General features: G+C 39.8%; 1 protein-coding gene across 6 annotated transcripts in view; it reads right to left on the minus strand.

The window, feature by feature from the left end:
• The window catches only part of WDFY3 (WD repeat and FYVE domain containing 3), a 204,679-nt gene that overhangs the window by 100,819 nt on the left and 77,479 nt on the right, over nucleotides 1–26,381 (minus strand). For 4 of the 6 annotated variants that reach the window (XM_058192067.1, XM_058192066.1, XM_058192063.1 and 1 more), the window contains 7 exons: nucleotides 21,364–21,550; nucleotides 17,703–17,869; nucleotides 16,506–16,973; nucleotides 15,750–15,851; nucleotides 13,130–13,323; nucleotides 11,169–11,626; nucleotides 8,293–8,376 (listed from right to left, as the gene is read on the minus strand). In XM_058192067.1, the coding sequence (XP_058048050.1) occupies nucleotides 8,293–8,376; nucleotides 11,169–11,626; nucleotides 13,130–13,323; nucleotides 15,750–15,851; nucleotides 16,506–16,973; nucleotides 17,703–17,869; nucleotides 21,364–21,550 (1,660 nt within the window). Of the gene's footprint in view, nucleotides 1–8,292; nucleotides 8,377–11,168; nucleotides 11,627–13,129; nucleotides 13,324–15,749; nucleotides 15,852–16,505; nucleotides 16,974–17,702; nucleotides 17,870–21,363; nucleotides 21,551–26,381 lie in introns of those variants that run through there. The other 2 variants (XM_058192068.1, XM_058192065.1) reach the window with 2 other exon arrangements.

Raw genomic sequence — 26,381 nt, forward strand, 5'->3', positions numbered from 1 at the left:
TTGAGGGGGGGGGGATACTGAAGTAGTTTTTTGTTACCATAATTTGTCTGAATTAGCACAGTTTCCCTCTCCCCCGCAAAAAAATAATACGTTTGCTCTGCAAATAACCGAACCCAATTTGATGGCATCGTATTAACCTCAAACTGATTCTGATCTCTGCCTGTGCACTTTGCATCATCATAAAAGTTTTCAGGACAGTACTGCTTCCATTTTGCCTCTATCAGCAACATAGTCAGCATATATTAAATACTGGAGAAAGCTAGAAATTGTGTTTTGAGTCACAAAGCCAAACCAGATCACAAAGCTTTCATTCTAGAAAAAGTAGAATGGAAGAAAGAAAGAAAGGGAGGAAGGAAGGAAGGAAGGAAGGAAGGAAGGAAGGAAGGAAGGAAGGAAGGAAGGAGGAACAAAAATAGCAATAGCATATTATATATCGTTTCACATTGCTTTACAATCCTCTCTAAGTAGTTTTTATAGAGCCAGCAAATTGCCCCCTAAAATCTGGGTCCTCATTTTACCGAATGATAAATCATAAATAAATAATATAAATTTATATTTATGATAAATATCAGAAGGATGGAAAGTTGAGTCAACCTTGAGCCAGTGAGAACCGAACTGCTGACAGCTGGCAGTCTGCAGAAATAACCTGCAGTACTGCATTCTAACCACTGTGCTACCAGAACTCTTAAAGACAAAGACAATTAGGGGGGAAAAATATCCATAAATGGCCAGTAACAACTGGAGACAAGAAGCAAGTAGGTCTGTTCGATGTTCTGGATGGATATAACACAATCAGTTTGCTCTGTGGTGTACATCCACTTCCTGCTGACTAAGGGCAATCTACATCTTACGTTTAAGATCAGTGCTCTATGGTTGACTGGCAGTGCATCCCTTGTCTAACAACTAGCATCCTCAAAAATGTGGGTGTTTCTAGGGTAAATGACAGAGTGACATTGTATTACTCACATCTACATGGTAACTTGATAGAGCAACTCATCTTCTGCAAGATGGAATTCCTCCATGAGATTTTGTACTGAAGGAAGACTGAGGCATCTTATCTCGCCCTCCACATCACTATCAGCTACTGGCTTACTTGAAGCCAATGGTGACTGGGGAATGCTTACCCTCCTACATTATGTCCTCTTACTGGCAAGTACCAGTAAGTACCGACTATCACTGCATCTACTCTTTCAGCTGTTAGGTTAAAAGCAAGAGCGTTTTTTGAGTTTCTATCATTTCTATGGTCAGGTTCCTTGCCCTGTTTGGTCACATGTTGAGTTTTAGTACACTGAAAATAATACAAGGTTGCCAACACATATAGAAATATTTATGAAAAGGGGGACTTCCATGCTGGAGGCCGCTGCTGGATGAATAGCGGACTCCGTCTTCCCTGATCTATTTGATTATCATACAGTACTGGGTGTATTTTCACGTTCCTTTTACACTGTTATTTTTTTGTGGGTTCTGTTATTTTAGTTCTGTTCTGCATATATAATAATATAACAACAGAGTTGGAAGGGACCTTGGAGGCCTTCTAGTCCAACCCCCTGCCCAGGCAGGAAACCCTACACCATCTCAGTCAGATGGTTATCCAACATTTTCTTAAAAATTTCCAGTGTTGGAGCATTCACAACTTCTGCAGGCAAGTCGTTCCACTTATTTATTGTTCCAACTGTCAGGAAATTTCTCCTTAGTTCTAAGTTGCTTCTTTCTTTGATCAGTTTCCACCCATTGCTTCTTGTTCTACCGTCAGGTGCTTTGGAGAACAGCCCGACTCCCTCTTCTTTGTGGCAACCCCTGAGATATTGGAACACTGCTATCATGTCTCCCCTAGTCCTTCTTTTTGTTAAACTAGACATACCCAGTTCCTGCAACCGTTCTTCATATGTTTTAGCCTCCAGTCCCCTAATCATCTTTGTTGCTCTTCTCTGCACTCTTTCTAGAGTCTCAACATCTTTTTTACATCGTGGCGACCAAAACTGGATGCAATATTCCAAGTGTGGCCTTACCAAGGCATTATAAAGTGGTACTAACACTTCACGTGATCTTGATTCTATCCGTCTGTTTATGCAGCCCAGAACTGTGTTGGCTTTTTTAACAGCTGCTGCACACTGCTGGCTCATATCTAAATGGTTATCCACTAGGACTCCAAGATCCCTCTCACAGGTACTACTATTGAGCAAGGTACCACATATACGGTACTGGTGCATTTTGTTTTTTTGGCCTAAATGTAGAACCTTACTTTTTTCACTGTTGAATTTCATTTTGTTAGATAGCGCCCAATGTTCAAGTCTGTCAAGATCTTTCTGTAACTTGAGCCTATCTTCTGGAGTGTTGGCTATTCCTGCCAGCTTGGTGTCATCTGCAAATTTGATGAGTTCCCCATCTATCCCTCGTCCAAGTCATTGATGAAGATGTTGAAGAGTACTGGGCCTAAAACAGAGCCTTGGGGTACTCCACTGCATACTTCCCTCCATGTGGATGTAGTTCCGTTGAGGACTACACGTTGAGTGCGGTTGGTCAGCCAGTTACGAATCCATCTGGTGGTGGTGCTGTCTAACCCACATTTTTCTACTTTATCTAGTAGTAGGTTATGGTCTACTTTATCAAATGCTTTACTGAAGTCCAAGTAAATTATATCGACAGCATTCCTCTGGTCTACTAATTTTGTCATTTTGTCAAAGAATGCGATAAGATTAGTCTGGCATGATCTGTTTTTGACAAACCCATGTTGGCTTTTGGTTATTACTTTGTTTGCTTCTAGGTGTTCGGTGATTCGTTGCTTGATTATCTTTTCCAGAATCTTCCCCGGTATTGAGGTCAGGCTGATAGGTCTGTAGTTTCCTGGATCTGTTTTTTTTTTTTTCCTTTTTTGAAGATGGGAACTACATCAGCTCTTTTCCAGTCCTCTGGCAGCTCCCCTGTGCTCCAGGATCTTTGAAAGATATAGTTCAGTGGTTCTGAGATCACGTCTGCCAGTTCCTTCAGAACCTTGGGGTGTAATCCATCCGGTCCTGGTGATTTGAACTCGTCTAGGGTAGACAGGTGTTCACTTACCATTTTCTTCCCTATTTTAACTTGTGTTTCTAATCTGTTTTTGTAGTGCTGTTTTGATAGGTTGGATTGTTTTTTCCTTTTGTGTAAAGACAGATGCAAAATATGAGTTAAGTAGATCTGCTTTCTCCCTGTTGCTTGTCATCTTCTTGCCACTTTCTCCCAGCAATGGGCCAATTGTTTCCTTGACTTTTTTCTTGTTTTTAACATGTTGGAAGAAGCTTTTTGTTATTTTTACTTTTGTCACTAGCCTTTGTTCATTGTGAGCCTTAGCTTTCCTCACTTCATCTTTACAGGCTCGGGCTGTTGCTGATATTCTGCCTTAGTTATTTGCCCTCTTTCCACTTTTTATATTTGTCCTTTTGTCTTTCAATTTGTCAGATAGTTCTTTATGCATCCATGCTGGTTTCTTTTGAGATCTACTATTTTCTTCTTCATTGGTATTGTGTTAGACTGCGCTTTTATAATCTCACTTTTCAAAATTTCCCAAGCTTCTTGAGTTGTTTTCCCCCTGAGGATTCTCATCCATTGAATCCTTCTCAAGCTCTCTCTAAGTTTATTGAAATTAGCTCTCTTAAAGTCCAAGACTCTAGTTTGACTTTGTTCTACTACTTGTATTTGCTTAATGTTGAATTCCAATATTGCGTGGTCACTTGCCCCCAAGGTTCCTGTAGCTTCAACACCTTCTATCATTTCATCTCTGTTAGTGAGAATTAAGTCCAATATGGCTGATCCTTGTCGCCTTCTCTATTTTTGGGAAACAAAGTTGTCTGCTAGGTTTGTTAGGAACCTGTTGGATCTTCCACTTGGTGCAGAGTTTGTTACCCAGTTGATGTCAGGGTAGTTAAAATCCCCCACTACTACTATGATGTGCTTCCTACATACCTTAGTTAGCTGACTAGCAAAAAGTTCATCTACTTCCTCTGTTTGGTTGGGTGGCCTATAGTATAGACCTATGGCAATATCGTTTTCACCCTTTTATATTGACCCAAATACATTCAAGATGATTTTCATCATTGTTGTGCTCTATTTCTGTAGAGATGTAGTTATTTCTTATATATAGTGCAACTCCACCTCCTCTTTATTTGGTCTATTTCTTTTAAATAATTTATATCCTCTAGCTGTATGTTCCATTTGTCAGTTTCATCCCACCAAGTTTCCGTAATGGCAACAATATCATATCTGCCCTCATTTACTTAAATTTCTAATTCACCCTGTTTATTCCTCATACTCTGTGCATTGGTGTATAGACATTTGAGTCCATTTGAATTGACCTTGTGTTTACTGTCTACATAACCTGTGTTGACTGCCCCTACTTTCTTGCCACCTGTTGGTTTAGTGCACATGGTATGGCACTCACTGTTAAATGCTTGGTTTTGCTTGATAGCAGGGCTGATAGTCTTACCCATACAGACATCTATGTTACATGCACTGATAACCCTTTTAGTTTTCGATTGCTGGGGACAGAAATTTTCTGTATCAGTTAATTCTCTGTCCCCACTGTTCAGTTTAAATGTTTATCCATAAAATCTGTGAATGTATTGCTAAGTAACTCAGTCCCTTTCTTTGATGGATGCAATCCATCTCTTTTGTACAATTTTTCATTGGACCAGTGTTATATATATGTTTATGTATATGTTTTCCTTTCACCACCATCCCCTTTTTTTAAATTATCATAAATTACCTAGAGTAGCCCCGCAGGCAGCAAATAAATTGAACAAACAAACTGATAAATAATATGTTTTATTAAGGATGTTTCTGGACACTCAACATTCAAAGTAATACTATCTCTACTTCTTTAACTCACTTTTTAAAAGCAGCAGGTTAACATCTAGAGACTTTTATTTATTTGTTTGTTTGTTTGTTTGTTTGTTTATTTATTTAAATAACTCATTAAGGGTTTGTTGAAAAAGTTTCCAGCTTGGTCTATTGCAGGGGTGTGAAACTCAAGACTGGATCTGGCCCATGGGGTGCTTAAATTTGACCCGTGGGGTTGCTCTCTAAACAGCGAAGGACCGTCCAACAGTGCCTTTGCCACCTAAAATGTTTTCACTGACAGAGGGTTGCAGGAGGCTGTTGCAGTGTTCCCAAGCTCCGTTTTCACTGGCAGAGGGTTGCAGGAGGCCGTCGCAGCCGTAAACAGAGCTTGGGAGCCCATTGTCACTGGCAGAGCGCTCGGGTCACTAGAGGCGCACCTAACACGAGTGATGTTGAGCTGGCCGTGCCCACCCTGGCCATGCCCTCTCCTGCCAAGGTCAAACACAATCCTGATACGGCCCTCCATGAAATTGAGTTTGACACCCCTGGTCTAGTGGTTAATGCACCAGGCTAGAATCCAGAAGACAGTGAGTCCTGGTCCCACTTTAGACATGAAAACGAGCCGTGTGACATTGGGCCAGTCATTTTCTCTCAGCCCAACACCTCACAGGTTTGTTGTTGTAGGGAAAATCTAAGGAGGAAGGACTATTAGGTATGTTCACCATTTTGAGTTATTTATAACAACAAAGGCAGAATAGAATTAAATGAAGTGGCAGTTCCACACGAATGAATATTTCTAAATGGGAGCTACATGCAGTTGGCCACACAGGGGCTCTAAGTTTGTGAATTGGGACTCATCAAGGTTTTAAGCAACTGAGAATCCTGTCTGTCTGTCTGTCTACCATAAAACAAAGCCCATTTGCATAAAGCTTCCGTTTTGTTTGTGCAGGGAAAGTGGGAATACTGTCAAAACTCCCACAAGAGTTTGCCCCTCATTTTGTCTTTGCAATCCTACATGGGCAGTTGCAGTCTGCAAAGTTTCAGAAGTCCTGAGATAAAGAGATTAAAGATTAATGATTGTAAGTGTTATATTTTTAATTTCTACCTCATTCCAACATTAGAAGGCTCAAGCTTTAGTTGTAAATTTGGGAGGGACATCATTTATTGTTTTTACAAGGTTATAGACTGGCTTAAGAGACACTCATTTAAGGTATCTGCTATTTAAGGCAAACCGGGTTTGGGTATGTGTTTTTCACCTAAATATTTATGACTCCCTATAGGTCTGAACTGAATAAAATCCCAATCCCAGTTCATGTCAGGCTTTATGTAACAGGTGATCTACCGTAAACCTTGTTTGGGGTTAAATTCTGATATTACAGAACAAGAGTGCAGGAAACAGGAAATGATAAGCAATAATTTATGCCCATTCAACTATTATGTAGCTCTTATGAATATTCATCTTTGAGTTCATTTTTCTAAACAGAAACACATTGATCCAAAGTATTCATAACATTCCTGACATATAAATAGGGCCTCGGGACTCATATTTTTCCAGATTGAACCTATCAGTACAAGGAAAGTAGACTGTATAATACGATGTCAGACAGAATTTATCAAGTTTCATTATGTCCCATTCTCTACTTTTTGTTTTAACTTTTTGAGAATTGGGAGTTAAGAAACTGTATTTTGCACTCAATGGATAAGTGATATCCAAAGGATAGTGATATCTAAAGGAATAAATGAACTTTAAGTTCAACTGCCAAAAAAAAAATATTGAATACAATTTGCCAATCTTGGATTAGCTGTATAAAACTAACTTTTTCTTTTATATAAAAACATTTTCTTTTTAGCTAATTCTAAACTATGACTTCCAACCTTTTCATGCTACTGGTACCATTGGGCAACAGATGGAACAGATGCAAGAAAAATAAATTAACAATAGGTGACATTTCATAAGATTTCCGAATCTCGTGAAATTTCAGCAATATTTCTATTTAAACTGTAAGAAGATTTAGGGAAACTTCAATAATCTTAATAGTCTGGACCAGACCTGGCTGAGGAACTCTGGGAGCTGAAGTCCACAAGTCTTAAAAGAGCCAAGTTTGCAGACCCCTGGCCTAGGTCCACTGAAATAAACTGAATTTACAGGTTGTCCTTGACTTATAGCCACAATTGGGGTTGAAATTTTAGTCTCTAAGTGAAATGGTTGTTACCATATTACCACAGTCGTTACATAAATAATAGCAATAGCAGTTAGACTTATACACTGCTTCACACTCAGCCTATTGCCCCCAACAATCTGGGTCCTCATTTTACCGACCTCAGAAGGATGGAAGACTGAGTCAACCTTGAGCCAGTGAGACTCGAACTGCTGAACTGCTGGCAGTGGGCAGTCGGCAGAAGCAGCCTGCAGTACTGCATACATGACTCAGGTGGTTGTTAAGCAAACCTGGCTTCCCCAATTGACTTCTGCTTGACAGAAGTCAGCTGGGAAGATCACAAATCACAGTCACATGACTGCAAGCTATTGTCTCCATTGTAAGTGCAAACCAGTTGCTAACCACTCAAATGACAGTTACACGGGGGGCTATGATGGTCGTAACTCAGAGGACAGGTAATATATCAGCCTTTTTCTAAGACTGTTGTAACTTCAATCCGTTGGTAAACAAATGGCTGTGAGTCAAAGACAACCTGTAGTTAGGAGTAGCTTGCCAGACCTACTGATTTAATTTCTAACCAATCAATATAATCTGAATGTCCGTCCTTCCTTCCTTCCTTCCTTTTCTTCCTTCCTTTCTTTCCTACCTACCTACCTCTTAATAAATCTTTCAGTTAAATTAATTGCAGACAGATTGATTACATATAACAGGAAAAAAGGAGCACAGTTACAGAAGTTAATGATATGTTAATGATTGCTTTATGGCAGGGGTGTCAAACTCAAGGCCTGTGGGCTGGATCCGGCCTGCGGGGTGCTTAGGTCTGGTACACAGGGCCACCCTGGAAAAAGCAAAGGAGCGGCCTGTGGTGCCTCTACCAGCGAAAACGGAGCTCAGGAGGGCCGTGCACGGTGGCCCTTTTTGCTGGCAGAGGACTGCAGGAGGCCGTCACAACCAAAAATGGAGCTGGGGGTGGGGCTGCGCGAGGCCCCCTGAGCTCCGTTTTCACTGGCAGAATGCTAGCAAAACAAACTACTAGCAAAAGTGGATTCCCCCCCCCACGCCACCACAGCTGCCCTCAACATGAGTGATGTTGAGCTGGCCACACACCCCACACCCCCTCCGAGGTCAAACACAACCCTGATGTGGCTGTCAATGAAATCGAGTTGGACACCCCTGCTTTATGGATTCAATAAGAGAGCCTTTACTCCAGAGAAAGTTTTAAAACAACGATTGAAGAACACAGAAAGACACGGTCTCAGTTTGGGGAAGGTTAACAACCCAACCTTTTTAGCTACAACTTCTGTTTAAAAAGGATCGGTACCTTTTCCTGGACAAAGCTGGTGTGCCCCAAGGAGAGGGGAGAGTAGACTCATTTGTCAGGCAAGGAGGAATCTGCTCAGCACGACTACAGACAAAACAGACACAGAGGGGACAGAAAGAAGTTAGAAAAGAGAACAGGAGACCGGAAGCTTTGTTAGTTCTACAGTTTCACCACGAGAAATGGATTTTTCAGGAGGAGCTCGAAAAGACGACAAAACATTCAACGAACGAAAACAGAATGAAACGTAGGAAGCTTTCGAAGACATACAGAGTAAGCAAAATTCATGTTTAACAGTGATTCGTGCATTAAGGCGGAATTGCTAGACTGAGCTGTTAACAGCTGCTTCTTCCCGTTGTGACATAGTGGATCGTTTAGGATTTAGAAAAGATAACAGAGGATCACTTTTTAGTACATGTAATACCGTGTTTTCCCCAAAATAAGACCTCCCCGGATAATAAGCCCAATCGGGCTCTTGAGAGCATGTGCTAAAATAACCCCCTCAAAAATACCCCCCCCAAAAAATAAGCCCTGCCTGAAAATATTTAAACGCATGCGCAGCCGGTCCCCACCATTTTCTCTGGTTAGGGTTAGGGAGACCGAACTGGAAATCAGGTAAGACGGCAAGAGGAGCCCCGTCTTGCTCCATGCGCCCCAAATTAATAAGACTTCCCCGAAAATAAGGTGCTTATTTCAGGGTTCAAAAAAAATATAAGACAGGGTCTTATTTTTGGAGAAACACGGTATAAGCAGATACTATTACAGTTTCATCATTAGTCTATAATACAGTAGGAAGTTTTCAAAAAATGTTGCTCAAGTAGAAAGATGTAGAAAGAAGTAGAAAGAAAGAAGTGGGGAGGAGAGAAATACTTAAGCAATAATTTTAGTACAGATTCCTTAAATTTCATCATCAGAGAATATCAACTATTGAGAAATCTGAAAATACTTTAAATATATAGTTTATGATTTTAAAAAATAAACTAACATCAGTGAAAGAGAACTTATTTTCACATATGCTTACAATCAGGGGAATACTTAAATCTTGTTATGAATAGACATTAAATATTCCCTGTGTTTATCCCTAAGTCTGAGTTTTTGTGTTAGTATCACAATATAGGCTGCACAAATAGCATCAAGATTCAAAATGCGACTGCTATAGTTTAGTATTTTCCATCAAGAGGAAAGCAATGGAAAAAAAAAGCATAGACAACAGTCTACAGTACAATAACGTATATTTAAATGTATTGATTTCTGTTGTAAGGAATACCAGTATATCCAGAAATCAAATGCTTCAAATGCTCTTAAATACTGTAAAAATAAGACATGTTCCAACAAGCATTATTTTAATTCCAAAAACCTTTAAAACTCATATATTATTTAAAGTACAAATTTGGCCCTGCTTTTAAATGTTGATTTGTGATTTTTTTTTTAAAAAAACAGAATAAAACAAGCAAACAAACCCTCTTTTAAACCAAGGCTTAAAAGTTGGTTTGTTTGCTTGTTTTTATTCCAAACAAAGAATAAACAAAGGCTTAAAAAAGGATACGTTTTTTGGATGAATCCAAAGTTATGAATAAATGATGTTTCTATAGGTAAATATACAGTGACGATGGCACTTCTAAGCTTTCAAACACAAAGATATTATTTCAGCAAAACAATTTGCTGCTCCACAACTATTATTCTACAGAAGTCCCTATCCTTCTTTTCCAACATCCAGATAACACAGGCAATCATTATTAAAAAGGTAAAGGTAAAGCTTCCCCTCACACATATGTGCTAGTCGTTCCTGACACTAGGGGGCGGTGCTCATCTCCGTTTCAAAGCCGAAGAGCCAGCGCTGTCCGAAGACGTCTCCGTGGTCATGTGGCCGGCATAACTCAATGTCAAAGGTGCACGGAACACTGTTACATTCCCACCAAAGGTGGTCCCTATTTTTCTACTTGCATTTTTTACGTGCTTTCGAACTGCTAGGTTGGCAGAAGCTGGGACAAGTAATGGGAGCTCATCCCGTTACACGGCAGCACCAGGGATTCGAACCGCTGAACTGCCGACCTTTCAATCGATAAGCTCAGCATCCTAGCCCCTTGAGCCACTGTGTCCCTTTTGTAATCATTATTACAAAAAACCCAAATTCTTTCTCCAATACAATTCCCTGTTGTAAATTGTGTTTACAATGTAGTTATAAAATGAGATTAGACACATAAATCATTGGCAGTAAAGAGCTGGGACTTAAAAGAAAATGGTTGGCCCTCATCCATCTTAAAGAGCGAGCACTGCACTAAGTTAGCCTTCTCTGGACTAATATTGTATACATGACATGAATTTCAATCTTCCAAAACATGTGACACCAAGAGAAGAGAATATTTGTGGTTCAGGGTTGAACTGGTGTTTTCTGAGCTTGGTTGTTTTCTTGCAGATGTTTTGTTACCCTACTACGTAACTTCATCCGTGCACAAAAACATTCAGTAAGAAAATAACCAAGGACCCCAAAACAAATGGCTATGAAATGCAGAGTCCAATCTGAGTCAGTCACCGGGACCAGAGGTTTAGTCTTCTGAATTCGGACTCGTGCTAGAGCCCATCCTCGGGGAACTCCTCTCTACCGGAATATGTCAACCACATTCTGGTAGAGGGAAGTTACTTGAGGATGGACTCCAGCACGAATCTGAAAGCTCGGAAGTTTAAACCTCTGGTCTCGATGACCGACCCAGATTGGATCCTGCAACATATATCCTGGGACACGTCTATCTGCCTTCATTCATGGCTATGAGATGCCTATGTACTTGAATGCTTGTGGGAAGCTACACGAGGGAAGCATCTCAGACACGAAAGGAGATATACCCAAATATTCAGAACTCTGTTACAAGTCTACGACATACCTGTCAAAAGAATCGGTGGTTACTTTGTAGAGGTAAATGAAGAGTTTGCTGCAATGCTTCAAAGTAGGCGAGACAGTATCCATGGAGACGAGGTCATCTTCCAATAGTTTTTGAAATGGCTGGGTATTGGAGGGGAAGACATTCACGGGACTGAGTTTCCTGGAGTCTGAGAAGCAGCCAAGCAACCTTACAGCATCAGCCAGCTTTTCGTACTGGATCTCAGTTCTGAAGAAGTGCGAGTTGGCAGGCTCGTAACGCATGGCTGCAGTCAAGGTACATAGCACCGTGTGCAGCAGTTCGAAGACTTGATTCTGGTTCACTTTCTCCCAGCCGTTTTTGGGTGGAGAGCATAAGGATCGCTCCATGGCTACCAATAGCGAGGTGATGTATACAAATCCACCAACTTTCCGGAAAACGGTTCTCGTCCGATGGCTCTCCTTTAGTACCGAAAGCAAGGCCTACGTGGATGTTTAAAATACGGCAGTATGAATAAGACAGCATAGGGTTTCTCGGGCATTTGTTAGATGCATCTAGGCACTGATAGATTAAAAGCAATAGCACTTAGATTTATATACCACTGCACAGTGCTTTAAATCACTCTTCGAGTGGATTATAAAAGCATACTGTGTCCAACAATCTGGGTCTTCATTTTACTGACCTTGTGAACTCCACAACCTGAGTTTCCAATTTACAAAAGCCAATCCTGGCCAATCCTGTATCTTAGTCATTTCTGCACTATGTATTTTATTTAGGAGAATAACAAGTTAGAAGGGATCTTGGAGGTCTTCTTGCCTGACCCCCTGCTCAAATAGGTGACCCTATACCTTTTCAGACAATTGTTGTCCAATCTCTTCTTAAAAACCTCCAGCGATGGAGAAGCCACAACTTGTTTGCACAGTCAGGACATGTATCCTTAGTGCTAAGCTGGTTCTCTCCTTGATTAGTTTCCATCCATTGCTTCTTGTCCTGCCTTTAGGTGTTTTGGAAAATAGGCTGACCTCGTCTTCTCTGTGACAGCCCCTCAAGTATTGAAAGACTGTTATCATGTCACCTCTAGTCCTTCTTTTCATTAAACAAGACATACCAAAGTCCTGCAACTACTCTTCTTAAGTTACTTGAATAATGAAACAAGTCTTCTGTGCTAGTTCTAGGACTGTGATGGAGAACTCATGGCACATGTGCCACATCAGTGGGCACGCGAGCTCAACTCCGGTGTGCATGCGTGCGCCGGCCAGCTGATTTTGGGGCCTTCTGGGCCCACTAGAAATAGGGAAACAAGCTGTTTCCTGCCTCCGGAGGGCCTGGAGGGTGGTGGGGAAGACCCATTTTTCTCTCTCACCTGGCTCTAGAGCCCCTCTATGAGTCTGGGGAGGACGAAAATGGCCTTCCCCACCTCCCCGGAGCCTCTCCAGAAGCCAGAAACTGCCCGTTTGCCAACTTCCAGTTGGACAGGAATTGACATTTTTTGTTGTCCCCAGCCTCCAGAGCCCCTCTAGGAGTCTCATAGAGAGGCTCTGGAGCCAGGTGAGAGATAAAAACAGGCCTACCGGGCCATCGCGTGCCAGAAACGGGGAGGGGGGGGTCGCGCGCACATGCGTGGGGCGCATAGAATTATGGGTGTGGGCACGTGCATGCGTGACGAGACCACCCCCTGCCTTTTTGCCTGGCAAAAAGGTTAGCCATCACTGTTCTAGGACATTCATTAAACTCAACTCAACCATCTTTCTCAGATTTATTGTGCAAACTTGATATTTTGTATTTCAAGAATATCTCAAGATTTTATTTCTTCGGTTTACATTTGTTATTTGGATCATTAAACTTTCATAACACACACATATTTTGATATAACAGATTTTGAAACTTGCAACTAATTTTCAGAACAATTATATTTGATTATTGTGACAGAAAGATTAATTTCATGAAATAGTTGGGGGGGGGAGAAATAAGAATTGCGTACGTACCCTTAATATATCAGTCTTCAACTGCAATTCTGTGGGGGGAGCGGAGTGCATCAAACCTAAGAGAGTCCCCATGTCATCATCACCACTTGGTGACAACACCAGCTGCTGGATTATCATCAGGGCTTGCTGCCTGCATTGTGGATATTTTACGATGTTATGTACACACCTTGCTCCACCAAACTCCCTGAAGATGCCTACAATGTAAACAAGTGAAATTGTTGCAATAATACCACTAACCAAATTCAAAGACACCATGCCAACTCAAAAATGCCAGTAAGCATTCCAAATCAGGAACAGCAGTTTTTCCAAAAATCATAAACTTCAAAGAGATTGCAATTTGTGGCAAAAACTATGTATTTTGTTAATCGGTTATTTTCCACTTATGGGTCTATAGGAAAAATAATCTTGTTCAATGACTCTTATATCACTTCTCTGATTGGGTAACTTTAATAGATTGTGGGAATGTTGCACACATAATATATCTTGACTTTAAGGAAGTATTTGATTAAGTTCACCATGACAGTCTCATTAGTAAATTAGCTAAATTTGGGCTGCTTGGCATGACAAGATAATACCTAGCTCAAAAACCAAACTCAAATAATGTTGATCAATAACTCCAAACTGGAATAAGATATAGGTTTGGTTCGGGGAAATGTCACACAATTGGTATTAGGCTTTCTATTCTTCCTTAGTTTTATTAATACTTGAAGAAAGAGATGGAGAGAATGCGTATTAAATATACACATGATAGAAAATTGGGTAGAATAGCTAATCCTCTAGAAGACAAAAATAGTTTTAGCTGAAAACTATAGAATGATATTTGAAACAATCGTAAATTCTTCACATGGGCAACCAAAACTAAATGCACAGTAATAAAATAGGCTACACATAGCTTCTAATAATACCTACGGTGAAAATCTTGGAAAAGAAGATGGTAAAAAATATGGGTCAGACATATAATGTGGTTCCAAAAAAAAAGGGGGGGCAAATGTAATTTAGCCTGAATTGACAGAAATAATAATTTTTAAACCATGGGAAGTATTTATTCAATTTTATTCTGCATTGATAAGGCTGCATTGGTAAGATTGAAGGCAAACGAGGTCCAGGCAGAAGAAGAACATCATAGCTTCCAAATCTAAGGGCCTGGTTTGGGCAAAACTCAGCAGCACTTTTTCATGCAGCTGTTGATAAATAGGATCACTAACATGATCGCCAACGTCCAATGATGGATATGGCACAAGAAGAAGAAGAATTGATAAGACACCCCCCCCCTCATCATTTTAAGCACTATATACAGTTCTGGACACTTTACTTTAAGAAGCATCCAAAGAATCTGAAACATCTGCAAGAATGATCAGGGAACTAGAAGCTTTCCTGTGAAGAGAGCTTCAAGGATTTGGCTAGGGCTTTAGAAAAGATTAGAGAGAAAATATTGCACCATTCTCCAAATATTTGAAAGGATATAACATAGAAAAAGGTCACGGTCCGTCTTCTCTTGCACCCCAAATACAGGAAGGTAGATTCAGGTTGAATGATCGGCATGACAAGATACACCTAGCTCATCAGGAAAAATATCCTAACATCAGGACTGAAAAACTAGGAACAACTATAGAGAGAGATGGCGAAGGTGTTCCAAGAGGAAATTAAGACCACTTGATTTGATTTGGATTTCTGGAGTGAGTGGAATGATATAAATGGCCTTTCCAATTCTATGTAATACAATTCATGGTCCTTTGTATGCAATAAATATCTAAATATTTTTCAGAAGCAAAAGCAAACTAGTCAAATACATAGTAAAGCTATGCCTGGGGCTTGGGATGTGTAACGGGTCCTGCTTCTTGGCTTTACTATTAGTTGATTAATCATCACAACTGCTGTTTATACTTGTTTATTTTGTGGATTTTATTTTGTTTCAATGTTTTTTAAACTGTTTTAGAATTTTATAATCATTATACAAGATACTGTAACCAGATTCATAAAGTTTCATTTGTTTATCTCAAAAACCTTATAAATGGGAGGGAAAGGATTACAGCAAGCCCAATTTTTTTCCATTTTAGTTTAGTTTAGTTTACTTTATTGTCATTGCACCTCGTTACAACGAAATTAAATGCCATCTTCAGTATACATCATACATAAGAAAAACTATAAAAATAAAATAAAAGCACACATCCTTCACATTCTGTACAACTGAATTGAAAACCCCTGATATTGCATTAATATTACACTATACACTACTTTGCTTTTTAAAAAGTGAATGCATTTTCAAAACACAAAACTTCAAATACTTTAATGATCTACCTTTTGCAATTGCTAAGGAAAATGTCCAACTGACTTTGACCAAATGTAATTACTATTTATTTTATTTCAATCATGGACCAACATAAAATTAATGTATTATTATATGCAGGTCTATGTCTTAAATAAAAATAATTACTAAAAATACCAAATGAAATAAGAATTCTGCTACTATTACTCTTTTTTTCCCTTCAAACAATTGGTTTCACATCTCAAAAAACCACATAAACATGGCGTCCAGGATAGAGTTAAATAAATTTCGAGAACAAACATCATGGCCTAACAGTTATTGCTCATTTCTTTCAACCAATCATTTGTCAAATACCTGCATTTGTGTTTGATCCTTGGAGCAGTACTGTCAAGGTCTCCATAACCAGCAAGGCAAGTTGTTTTTGGTCTTCAAATGAACTGTTATTTTTTGAGTCTCCTACAAAAACAATTTTAAGAAGCTACAGTAGAAGAATATGCTTTCCCTTCACAACACACACCCATTTCATTTTGCCACTAACACGTGCAAATGTATTTCTTCGGTTTTATTATGCTAATTAATTCTGAATGTCACTACTACTTTATATACAATACCTTATGTAAAATTGCTATGAAAATGAGCATTGGTGTAGCACTCAGCACTGATTTATTGCAGGTTCACATTGCTGTATAAAATGTAAGCTTATTGGACAAGGGTACACAATTTATAGGTGTGGCCACAATGCATTAAATATTATATTTCACATATAAGCATTCGACAGTAGCCGGGAAGGTTCAAAATTTTCTTTTGGGGGAAGTTTTACGCTTGGAACAAATGTCAAAATAACCATATAGAGCACAGGTGTCAAACTTGCAGTGTCATGTTGCCATTACGTGATGTATCGCAATGTTTTTTTCCCCTTCACAGAACTGGGGTGGGCGTGGCCTGCATGTGGGCCGCCAGTTTAACACCCCTGATATAGAGTATTTATAATTTGCATTTCCAGTTGATACCAAAAAAATAAATAAATTGAAAGGTGTGGTTTTTTTAAAAAAAAAATCCAACTGAAAGTAGATTTTTAAAAAAGGGGGAAAAGTGGGGGATGGGATCTACCTTGATCATTCAGGGCTTGTGTAGGATCTTTCAAAAGAGCAGCGTACTTGTGCAGGAGATTCACCATCACTTCCAGAAGTCCCACCTCCCTGAAAACGTCCTTAAAAATGTAGTCATGCCGCGTGAACTTAAGCAGAGTCTTTGTGGCAATAATGCTACAGGAATAGGAGGTGCTGGATTTTAAGAGGATGCTGACGCTGATCAGTTCTTTGCAAGGTATGTAATTCAAGCTAAAGACGACAAATTCAAGCATCTCGAAGTATTTTGTCTGTACTTCTGGAAGCTTTGAAATTTTCTCCGCAAATTGAGACAAAGTGTGCTGGGATTCCAAGATGAAATAGTTGGCGTTATCTGCAATGTATATATTCAAAATGGCATCAAGAATAATTTGTGCAAGGTAGCTGGTTTTTGCTTTAAGAAAAGCATTCTGTAGGACTGAGAAGGCCTGGATATTCCTCACGTTGTGACCTATAAGAGAGAAAGAGAGAGGGAAAGTAATACACACACACACACACACACACACTATTGGCCTTCTCCAAACCAGGCAGGGCAGGGATCTGAAATGGATGCGAGGGAGGTTTGCTGAGGGTTGGGAAGGGTGTACAAGTGGCCAGCATGGAGTGAATACAAAAGGGGAGGCTTACCCCCAGCAACCTATGACATTCCCTTCCAGCTTCCCCAATGACTTTCTGGGGAAGCCAGCAGGAACGGTTGCAAAGGCTGATCATGTGATTGTAGGGTGCTAGGCAACCAGTGGGAAATACAGGTGAGTTGCCAAGCACTCAGATTGCAATTAACCATGAGGGGTACTGGGATGGCTGGAACTCCGAGGAGGACAGGTCATGATCACCATTTGTTCGGTGCTGATGTAAATTTAATTGGTTGCTGGACAAATGGTCCAAGATCAAGTACTACTCGTATACATCAAATATATTTTAATTTAAATAATTTAAAGCTGTAAAAACTGCTAAGCAATTATTCAAAATGACTGTATAAGTAATTGGATGCTCTAAGAAGCAAAGGAGCATATTCTAAGGAATATTTTCATGGATAAAAAATAAATTATTCTGGGGTCTATTTAAGCACATGATTAAGAATCTTGGGACAGATTTTTTTTAATGGAACTTCTATAAAAACCGAGGACAACATACTGTCCATGTTATTATGCATGTATAAGGTGAAAAAGAATAATAGTACCTTTGCCTGCAGGTTGTGGAACTGCAAATCCAGGCAGTAAGAAAGGTGCCCCTGTAGTAACGCCAGCTGGTTTTAATTCATTCACACCATATGTTGTTAATGAGGTTATCAGGTTAACTAAATCCTTCAACGCATCCTTGGATTCTGCCTCTTTTGCTTGTTCTAACCTTCAGGAAAAACACATACATTTACTGAACAAAAAACCGTGGCTTTCTCTGGATTGAAATCTGGAATATTGCAATAAATTAATTAACAACACTAGTTGATTTCAAACACAATTTTTTTTAGCATCATTCCAAAGTTCAGGGCTCATTATAACAGGAATCTTTTAGAAACCTTAAGGCCATTTTAAGCAGATCCACACCATAGATCTGTCTCAGAAGCTATGGTTAGGTCTACACGCTCTCCTAAATGAAATTTTCTATGCAAAATGTTAATTGAGTGAATAGGGGATTAAAAGAGATAACTTGGGCTATATATTCTGTAATACCGTCTACCTTTAAGTAATTTATCTTCCTTTCCCTCTATGCTCTTTTAAATCAAACGTAATTTCCTATTCAAAGCACTTCACATTTAATGCATGTAGCAAATACCCATATTTATTTCACAAGCATTTGCAATGAAAACTGCCCCTGAAAACTGCCCATCAGAGATTGAGGAAAACCTCTTTGGACAAAACAGGGGAATTGATTCACAAGAATATACAAATGAAAATCATCGGGTTTTTCATTAATGTACTATGTCAGTATGGAGGAGTGGAGTTACTACTGACACCATAAAATTATCTCATCTTGTTAGATGGCAGTGTTGTAATACAAGGAAGGAGCTATTTCTCATTTTTTTTTAAAAATCCCACAAATTGTTTGGGGGAATATATAGATAGATATTAAGTTAAATAGGAAAAAAGAGGAATTCAGATATGACAGAGGCTGTTACGAAGCTGGCATATCAGGGATCTTTATAGACTAACTAAAACTTTTGTAACAACAAATCTCCAGTGCCTTTTTGAACCTTTAAAAGAGTGTCCAAATATCCATTAACTTAGAAAGGAAGGAAAAAAGTGCCCAAATGCTGAAGCACTGGTATACAGTATATAAAGATTTGGTATATACTGCAGTAATAAGTAAATTGCTTGTAGTCTATTTCCTTCTTGACTGCAATACAGTATCTACAGTGGCTGAGTCATGATTGAGAGTTTACTGCTGAATAAGGAAATTCTAGAAAAACGGTTTAAGAATCTGGAGAGCTTAGATTTACAGCCACACCAGTCTAAGACTACCATAAACTAGTAAGTGAGTTTTGGCAATGTTCCCATTCTACCTGCACAAAGCCACAATGAGCAGTTGTTGGAGTCCTCCTTCTCTGGATTTATAGATTGAAATTATTAATATTTATCATTATATGTTTTTCTTCAACCGGAGTGGTGCTGTGACCTAGAGGCGGAGCTCTCGTCTCACAATCAGGAGGCTGTGAGTTCGATCCTAGGTAGAGGCAGATGTTTCTCTCTTTGGGCACAATGGGAATATATCTGCTGAACAAATCTCCACACTGGCGTCAGGAAGGACATCCGGTTGCCCAGACTCCACCCCACAAGGGATTATGGAGTCATTAAACGAAGATGATGATATATTTTTCTTCAACTAATCATATTGAAACAATTTGGTTTATCGGGGAGCGGTTGCACAAATTACTTTATCATGTTGAGGCCATATATTGCAGAATTGAGAACTCTTAGAATGATAAGGTAAATACTTAAAAACAAAAAGTAAAGGGTGATAGTTAACTCTACGATGTCAGTTAAATTCTGATATTATCAAATAAATCAAATAAATAAATACTGGTTACTGTCCTTACCAAAGAAGGGAACTGAAATTGATTCACCACTCAAAAAATTCTAGATTAGTTTATGAATTATTATCAATGCTTTATTTCAGATTAGGCTTTCAAATTAGGCTTTCTAAATGCCAAACAACCTGAAGGACAATTAAGTTTGATTGGAAAGTCCAAGGCAATGTGCACTAATCCTTTCATAAATTCCCGTACTTCATCCTTCTTTATATCACTGAAAACGTTTCTTCATGAAACGCCCGAGGACAACCCGTCTATTCTAATAATGTCAAAAATAAAGACACCAATTAAATTTTGCAAAATAAGTTAGAAAAAGTTTGGGATAAAGAAAAAGCTCCAGTTCTTTCTCATAAGGAAAGAGGCAAATAAGTGACAATTAATTTTATTTGTTAATGTGTTTGAAAGTTTAATGTAAACATCCCTTTTTCAAAAAAAACCACTGTATTCAGGGATCACATTATCAATCCAAGTCTTAGATTTGATAGTAAGAGACTATTTCCAGTATTTTTTATAAGAAAGAAGCAATGAAAGTGGAGTCCCAAAGTGGAGTCTTTTTCAAGAGGCAACTGGACTTTCTGGTTTGAAGATGTTTTGCTTCTCATCCAAGAAGCTTCTTCAGCTCTTCCTTAACTTACTGCACCTGTGTATGGTTTGCCAATTGCACAGATAGGACAGCGCTCCAGAGGGTGAAAGTCATTGCCCAGAGGATCACTGGTTGCCCTCTCCCCTCTTTGGAAGAGCTTTATAGCTCCCGATGCCTTAAGAAAGTTCAAAACATTCTTAAAGATCCATCTTATCCTGGGCACCCTTTTTTTCTGAACTATTACCAACTGGCAGATGGCACAGGGCAATAAAAATAAGGACAAAAAGGCTGAAAACAGCTTCTGTCCCAGAGCAGTAACTATACTGAATTCTACTGTATAGCATAACATTAATGCAGTAACAGGGGTTTTTAATTCAATTGTATAGAATGCAAAGGATGTGTGTTTGTGTTTTATTTTTATAGTTACAATGTACACTGAAGATGGCATTTAATTTCGTTGTACGAGGTGCAATGACAATAAAGTAAAGTAAAGTAAAGTAAAGAAGCTTCTTGGATGAGAAGCAAAACATCTTCAAAGAAAAACCAGAAAGTCCAGTTGCCTCTTGGAAAAGCATCTTTTGAGACCACCATGACCTGGTTGACTGAGAATCTCCACATAGACAATAGAAGTGGAGGTTTGTTCTCCGAGCTTATGGTTGGTTTCCAAATGTTTCGTTACCACGTTAGATAACATCTTCAGAGGACTTTAGGGAATAATGTTGATGTCCTTCTGAATTCCCTCAATTCCCCTGAAGATGTTACCTAGCCTGGTAACAAAACATTTGGAAACCAACATGAACCTCCATTCTCATCCTACACCCGAGCTACAGATTTTTGCCACTATTGCAAAGAAGCAATGTTAAAATTACTCCGTATCAAAAAAAAATTGATGATAGAACGTTCAAGTAGATATTTCTAATCAAATTAGAACTAGAAGCTAAAACAGTCTCTGTGGGATAGTACTATTTTAATATAGCCCAGGGGTCTGCAAACTTGGCTCTTTTAAGACTTGTGGGCTTCAATTCTCAGAGCTTTGCTGGCTGAGGAACTCTGGGAGTTGAAGTCCACAAGTCTTAAAAGAGCCAAGTTTGCAGACCCCTGATATAGCCTAATAAGAAGGTTGAATTTTTCACCTGCATATTCATAATAATATTTTATTTACAATATTTATACATTGGTAAGGTGCCTCATTTAAGCAAAAAGATATACTTACAAACACGGTCTGCATACCTGAGTAAAAGATCAAAAAGAAAATTATATCCTTGCCATATCCTAAAATCATCTAGCAGCGTTTGAGATACATCACTGGAATCTTTGAGGAAACAGGATAGCCCAGCAAACATTTCAACTATTTCTAAGGGAGAAAGATCATCGGATTGCTGCATGTTTTGAACACACGTTGAGAGGCATTCCTTTTCTGAAAATATATTAAAGAAAAAAAAATGTTTTCAAATGATAAACGTTGGAAATGCTCAAGGATTCACTCTAAGGTAATTTTAACGATTGTAGCAGATTTCAAGTTAAGTGACATACAAATAAATATAACCAGTTAAGGTTACTTTCCCATATATAAAGAAGGAAACATAGATGGTGCATCGTTCACATCATTTCCTCATTTTAGAATGCTAGGAAAGTAGCAAGCCGTAACTCTCCCATATCTGGATGGCAAAGATCGATGTGACCAGCAGATGGAAGGAAAAAACAACCCCTCATTGCTGCCATCCAGTGGATAACTAAATATTTGCAGCATAGTTACGTTACAAACTGAGACATCTGTACAGGTTCAAATATGAATTTGAAAACTCTACAATTTACTAAAGGCAATTGCGCAACTATCTCCTTCATTTCCACAATCAGACATAACAAGTTGTTTTCTGTAGGATCCAATCTGGGTTGGAAACGGAAGATCAGAGGTTTAGTTTTTCGAGCTTTTAGACTTGTGCTGGAGCCCATCCTCAGGGAAATTCTCTCTAGCAGAATGTGTGCTTTCGGCTATTCTGTGTGTGGTATTTACAGGGTGCCTGGTTGTGTGTGGCTTTTTAGTAGTTGATTTGGTTGTTGATGGCTGGCTATTAAAGTCATTGGCTGTTATTTCCTTGTGCTGCCAAGTCCTCACCTCACAAGTACTTGATAAGCTGGTGGTAAATCAGCATTTCTATTGACTGGTTGTTTTCTATATTTTCAAGCTTCTGAACAATTGTCTCTGCATTTATACTAAAAGTCTTTGAACTGCGTGAAAGCAGTTGAAGTGAACTGTAGTTGTAGAGCTGAACTGATCTGAATTGCAGTTACAGAGAAAACAACATGTCCTTCGTTGTGATCTTAATGCCACACAAGTAATATTTTTAATTTTAATATTTAATTTAAAATTAAATATTTAAAGTATAAATTAAATATTTAAAGTAAAAATATTTAAAGTAAAATTAAATATTTAAAGTATAAGTAATGCTACACACATATAAGTAATAATCTGATTTATACAGTGGCTTAATGATAACATTAGCCAATCAAATGTAAGACTGGCATCTGAGTACAGTGTCAAAAATTAATGGTAAGACTAGCTCAACAAATGACAAAAGTGAAAGGACAACTAAATGACTTAAAAGCCAGGCATCAACACACCCCCAATCTATATCTAAAAACGCCACACACAACCCGCACAGGCCCTATAAATACCACACACAAGAAGAGCACATACTCTGCTACAGAGAACAAGTTCCCTGAGGATGAGCTTCAGCACAAATCCAAAAGCTCGGAAGACAAAAACCTCGGGTCCCGGTAACTGGACCAGATTGGATCCTGAAAAGTGATATCCCGTGAAAAGATACAACTTATATTGGCTCAGCCTGAACTGAAGTGTGCGTGCACGCACACGCACACACACACACACTGTTGGCTGTTTTAATAATTCATGTGAAATGAGTAATCTCTGTGATCCAATATGTACCTTATTTTTCGGACTATAAGGCACACTTAAATTTCCAGGAGGAAAACAAGAAAAAAATAGCTTTTGGCATCCGCGCGTCAGATTTTCGCCCTCCCAGGCCCCCAGAAGCACTCTGTAGTGCTCCGCATGGCCCATTTTTGCCAAAAATGGGCCCGTTTTTTGGCTTACAGAGTGGGAGCACTGCAGAGTGCTTCTGGAGGCCTGGGAGGGCAAAAATGTGCCATGCGGAGGGCTTGGGAGCCCAAAAACACCCTTATTTGGTCTATACGACCCACCTATGTTGTACCTTGATGAACGTATCTTTTCTTTTATGTACATTGAGAGCATATGCACCAAGACAAATTCCTTGTGTGTCCAATCACACTTGGCCAATAAAAATTCTATTCTATTCTAAATTTCCACCCACTTTTAGGGGGATAAAAGGTGCATCTTATACTCCAAAAAATACGGTAGGCCATTTTCTGCTTCCAAGCTGGAAAACATTTCCTTGGAAGATTGTAACTTTCCAACAGTTGCTACGTTTTCAGAATGATAAGTGCTCTACTCCCACAAAAGGCCAAGGCCTTTGAACACCTAGAGAGCACCGAGAAGCACACCTAAACGATTCACTGAAGCAGGGACAAATGTGGGCAAAGTCATTTCTTCGTTAAAAGTAAAAATTATAAATGGCTTTCAAGGGAAATGGATCTGACTGAAAACCATCACCCTATCTCTGAGGGAAACCGTAAACGGTGGGGTTCGCCAGCATAATTGAGCTAGGGGCAATAGCCAAATTTCATGGTCAACAGGCACAGGTCCAATTTTGCTAAGGCTCAATGGATTTTGTTCATTAATGCTGACAAATCTTCAGGAAGGCACAACCAAGTGTTTGGAGGGGATATAGATTACGGTGAGCTTTCTGAAATTGCCTTGTGGGGTGGTGACAGGAAAGAAGGGCCTGTCTGGAAATGAAAAGGAACCAGCCTAAAATAGTAGTTAAGGCAGATTGGAATGGAGCAACAACAAAAACTCAAACTGAAGGCACTCACATATGAAATGGTGATGTATATTCTCTGGGAGCAAAACATCATAATAAAAGTTGCCATCTCATTTTAATGCATTTCCCTGTCCGTGGCTTCTTGGAGCTCTGGAGACTTATGCTAAATCACCTGTCATCAGCTCAAGAGACTGAAGGTCCAGATGGTAGATGGACTACAAGGAGGGTCATTTTTTATCAGGAGGCAATGATAGCATTGTCAGCACAAGATATAAAGTGAAAAGAAATTACGGCTGGTATAGCTACCATTAAACAATTAAGATGACTGATGATCCATCTCAATGAATCTTTGGGGATAGGCATCAGACATATGGGGAGCCACAGAAGAAAAATATAGCCTTCAGAAAACACAGTCCAGGATTTGCCCTGGTCCAAAACCTGCAGCATAATATACTCCTGAGTGTTGAAAAGAGGGTGATTACCACTTCACCTAAAAATCACCAGGCTGCGGGAGAACCATTTCTGAAGTACGCATCCATATAGTAGTAGTTAGGAGCTAAGAGCCTGGAGGAAATGGCAGCACTTGTAATTGACATGCTCCATCAGCTGTCCTCAGAACAGAAAACCATGCTCATGGTTTCCAGCAGGGGTGCTGTTCAGCAGGCTCTGACTAGTTCTGGAGACCCGGTAGCGGAAATTTTAGTAGTTTGGAGAATCGGCAAATACCACCTCTGGCTGGCCCCAGAGTGGGGTGGGAATGAAGATTTTGCAATATCCTTCCCCTGGAGTGGGATGGGAATGGAGATTTTGCAGTATCCTTCTTCTGCCATGCCCACCAAGCCACACCCACCAAGCTACACGACGCCCACCAAACCACACCCACAGAACTGGTAGTAAAAAAAAAATTGAATTCCACCACTGGTTTCCAGATATTCCACTGAGTGGGAAGATTAGAGAAATGGGTCTACTATGTATGGGCCGCGGGCCGCTTACAGAGCCACTGTAGTCACTGCCATATACCCTGCAGGCCGAGCACAGGGGTGTGAAACTCAAGGCCTGGGGGGCCAAATGCTGCCCATGGAGTGCTTATATCTGGCCTGCAGAGCCACGCTGTAAACAGCGAAGATCCGGCCCATGGTGCCTCTGCCAGTGAAACAGACCTCGGGATGGCCATGTGCAGCCCTCCCGAGCTCTGTTTTCACTGCAAGAGGGTTGCAGGAGGCCCTCTTGCAGTGAAAGCAGAGCATGGGAGCCCATTTTCACTGACAGAGTGCTCGAGCCACAGGCACCCTCGAGCAACGTCGAGCTGGCCACACCCACTCCCTCTCCCCCAAGGTCAAACACAACCCTGATGCACCCCTCAATGAAATAGAGTTTGACACCCCTGGTCTAGCATAATGAATGGAATCCATCTTCTGAGAGGTTTCCTTGTACTGTCTCTGATTCTGCTATATGTAACAACTAGCTGGACACCCGTGCTTTGCTACGAAACTATGTGCTCAGGCTTGATAAATTGACACTTACAGTCTGAAACTTAATGTAGAATGTGTAACTAACTCCATAGCATCAGTGTGTGTTAATATAACGCAACTGGCGATTGGAACAGAGGGCGAGGGGGAGTAGAATGTCCCAGCCCGCAGTATCCATGGTATTCATCTGGCTAGCATCCTGTCAGTGTGTGAGAGAGTTGAGGGGTGTTTGGAAACTCAAGTATTTGCTATGTGAGCAAGAAGGAGTCAGGAAGGAGGCTGGGGTAGCTTAGCTCAAGTGTTCTGTATTAAAGCTGCTTCCTGCTGTGAAAGTAAAACTGAAACTGAAACTTGTGAAACTTGCTTGTGTTTTGCATTTGGAACAGATTTCTTTTCAGGTGGGGAGGGGGAGTAGAACTCCTTAGCATCAGAGGGTGTCAATAATAATATAGAAACTACTAATGCTCTGATGGTCATTTCAAAAAATCCTTTCTTAGTGAGCACCTAGAAGCAAAGAGGAACATACAAGGCAAATTTCACATTTGTAGGCTTTACAGTTCTGGAGATTTCGTCATTACTGCGTGAGTCATTTTCGCTTTTATATATACATTTTGAAACCGGCGATAGACCCTAAAAACTCTATGCGAGCTATTCCAGTGTCTTGGAATGATGACACAGACGCTGGCAGCATTAGTATTGGGATGCGTGCCAGTGAATCCAACTCTACAGAAGTTACTGGATTATTACTGACTGAACTAATTACGCAGCCTCCAGACTTATTACTCCTATAAAATTTGTTCTCTCAATGCAAAGCGAGAGATGCCGAATCAGAAAAATAATGACCTGATCCAGAGAG

This window comes from Ahaetulla prasina, chromosome 8 (genome assembly GCF_028640845.1).
Source record: "Ahaetulla prasina isolate Xishuangbanna chromosome 8, ASM2864084v1, whole genome shotgun sequence".
In the NCBI taxonomy this organism is placed as follows: Eukaryota; Metazoa; Chordata; class Lepidosauria; order Squamata; family Colubridae; genus Ahaetulla; species Ahaetulla prasina.